The 2,445-nt window shown below is 41.5% G+C and overlaps 1 protein-coding gene across 3 annotated transcripts in view; it reads left to right on the forward strand.

Moving 5' to 3' along the window:
• Positions 1–297: 297 nt before the first annotated feature.
• The window catches only part of st18 (ST18 C2H2C-type zinc finger transcription factor), a 48,558-nt gene continuing 46,410 nt past the window's right edge, over positions 298–2,445 (forward strand). Inside the window, exons 1-2 of one of the 3 annotated variants that reach the window (XM_008434254.2) lie at positions 298–396; positions 1,447–1,621. In XM_008434254.2, the coding sequence (XP_008432476.1) occupies positions 343–396; positions 1,447–1,621 (229 nt within the window). In that variant the 5' untranslated portion in view covers positions 298–342. Of the gene's footprint in view, positions 433–1,446; positions 1,622–2,445 lie in introns of all 3 variants that reach the window. The other 2 variants (XM_008434252.2, XM_008434253.2) reach the window with 2 other exon arrangements.

The following is a 2,445-nucleotide window of genomic DNA, read 5'->3' on the forward strand; positions in this document are numbered from 1 at the left end:
ATCTGCATAAATGGGATAAAAATGCTCTAGAAGAGGACAGAGTGCACAAAAGTTGTTCTGTTGCCTGAATGTGGTGTCAGCCGGTCCCAGTCCCTGCGGCTCTCACCGCGTTACTGTTCAGGCCTGACGGGAAGCTGACTGCAGCTCAGGACATGGCCTCGTTTGTTCACGGCTCCCCCACCTCCCCCTCCCTTCACTCTCCAGCCCTACCCCTGTGAAAAGAGTTATGCTGTCTGTTTTGAATGGACAGCGTTTTTCTTTGTGTGGCCGATCAAAACAGAGGGCAAAGTTAGTCAGCAAGTTGCATAGCTTCTGCATTCTGGTTCTTCAAGCCTCTTTTGTATGAAGTTTAGCACAATGTTTTACACTGTGTTTGACCTGAATGGCATGTTGGAGGTAGGAGCTCTTTTCCAAACTACAAAACAGAAAGAGGTAGAAAGTGGTTTTCTTTTGCTATCTGATTAAACTAAGTCAGGTTTTTATGGTATGGTGAAATAAATGTAATGGCAAAACATGGGGTGAGGGGGGTGTGGGGAGAGGGGGGGGGGGGTAAAAAGTCTTGGCTATAATGCAGAAAATTACAAAGTGCAGGATTTCTGAAATATTTATATGCTTTTATCTGATCTATTTCCTAACCACAAGGTATTTGCCTGAGAATTCCTGGCACTTTTCATATTACCTGAAGGCAAATGGTGTATAGATTTATACAAGTTATTTACAACAACAGCCAAGCCATTCCTCTGGAAACTAGGCTGCAGATCAAAGGATTGTTTTGATCTCTACTTAGCATATTTGTTTAACCTAGCCAGTGATTCTGAAAAGTGCACAAGCTTTTTGGTGATATGCAGAGCACCCTTTATCCGTCTTTTTCTTCTGTTAGCTGCGGATTTAAGTACTTTCTGTATTTAGGAGACAACTGGATTTGCCAGCTTTTGAAATTTAGTTGCCCACTGCTAGCAGTCTTGGCACTCAGAAATAGATAACTAGGTATGTTCCTCTGCTAATCCTGATCGGCCTTGTAATAGTATTTGTGGACTGTAGAGCACTCAATTAGGGCATAATGTGCTATTTTTATTTCCTTTAAGTTGGATTAAATGTGAAAACATGTTTGGGTTTTTTTTCTATTTCCATCTACTACATACTGTGTTTTTGTACTTTGCAAAGTATTGTTTTATACAGTTTCAATCAGGTCGAGTCTCTCAGCACTGAATTGAAAAATGTCAGGAGAGGAAAACAATGTCCAAGCGCTCTCTAACAAAAACATGCCAGGGCAATCAGGAAATTTTCTGGAATGCTTAAGAGAATGCATATGCACACAATGCCCTAATTCTCTTTTACTTTGGGTTTGGGAAAGATGAGCCCAGGTTTACTGAGAGCCAAAAAAGGGGGCAGATGGCTCACAAGAGGGATAAACCTGGGAAGTCATGCTGTAAATGTGTTTTACAGAAAACAATGAAAGGAGCGGACAAAGCGATTGTGGCAAAGTCCTTTGGAAAATGGAAAAGCAGCTCTCTAAGGTCCAGGACCATGGAGAAGCCGGATGAGCCTTCTGAGGAGAGTAAGGAGGYGAACCTTTCCAACTGCACCTGCGAAGACCCCCAACTCGCCAAGAAAGCAGTTGGTAAAGAGTACCTTATTTCTTATTTCGAGTTTGGCCAAACCACCGAATCACGTGGCTATTTTTTTTTTTTTTATTGTGACAATTTTAATTATTACTGTGTTGAGTTGTTTTTTTATTTATTTATTTTTTTTGCTTTGACTCTTTGGCCTGCCATATCCGGTGAACAAACAAACCACATTGTTGGGCAGGAGAATTCCTTTTGAGGGAAAGTGTGTCTCCGATGATACAGTGTTGCCAGAAAAAGACAAAGCGAAAAATAGCAAACACAAAAACAGTCACAGGTGCATGGGAAAAAGAGAGGAGCGAGTGAATGGTCACTGTGGTCCCCAGGAGGTCTTTCAGTGTTAGCCAGTGCGGTGGGTGGACTTCTGACAAGGACGCTGGTTTGCAGCCAGGTGGAGTGTGTAACTGAGAATGCTCCTGTTTATTCCTTTCACATGCTAATGTGGCTCCTGTGCGACTTAGAAGCGGCAAAAAAGTTTTTCTTGGAGCGAACATTTTTGTTGCTCTTGTATCACAGCAGTGGTCTGATTCAAAGACTCAGCACTCCTTTTTATATGGGTTTGGGATCGTGCCAGGGAGAGAGAGATACTCTATAACTGTTTTGTACAGAAAGGCATTGAAATGCATTGGTTGAATATTTGAAAAGTGCAAACAGGTGCAACCATTTAACCTTCCCAACAATATCATAGAATAATTAGTGTTAAAAGTRTAATTAAAGGAGCTGGAGTTTATTCCAGAGGCATTTTACTGGCACATGATACAGAATATATCTTATGTGCCCAAGAGAACCACAAAACAAAACCAAAAAAACCAACAAAAAA

This window comes from Poecilia reticulata, linkage group LG17 (genome assembly GCF_000633615.1).
Source record: "Poecilia reticulata strain Guanapo linkage group LG17, Guppy_female_1.0+MT, whole genome shotgun sequence".
Lineage (NCBI taxonomy): Eukaryota > Metazoa > Chordata > Actinopteri > Cyprinodontiformes > Poeciliidae > Poecilia > Poecilia reticulata.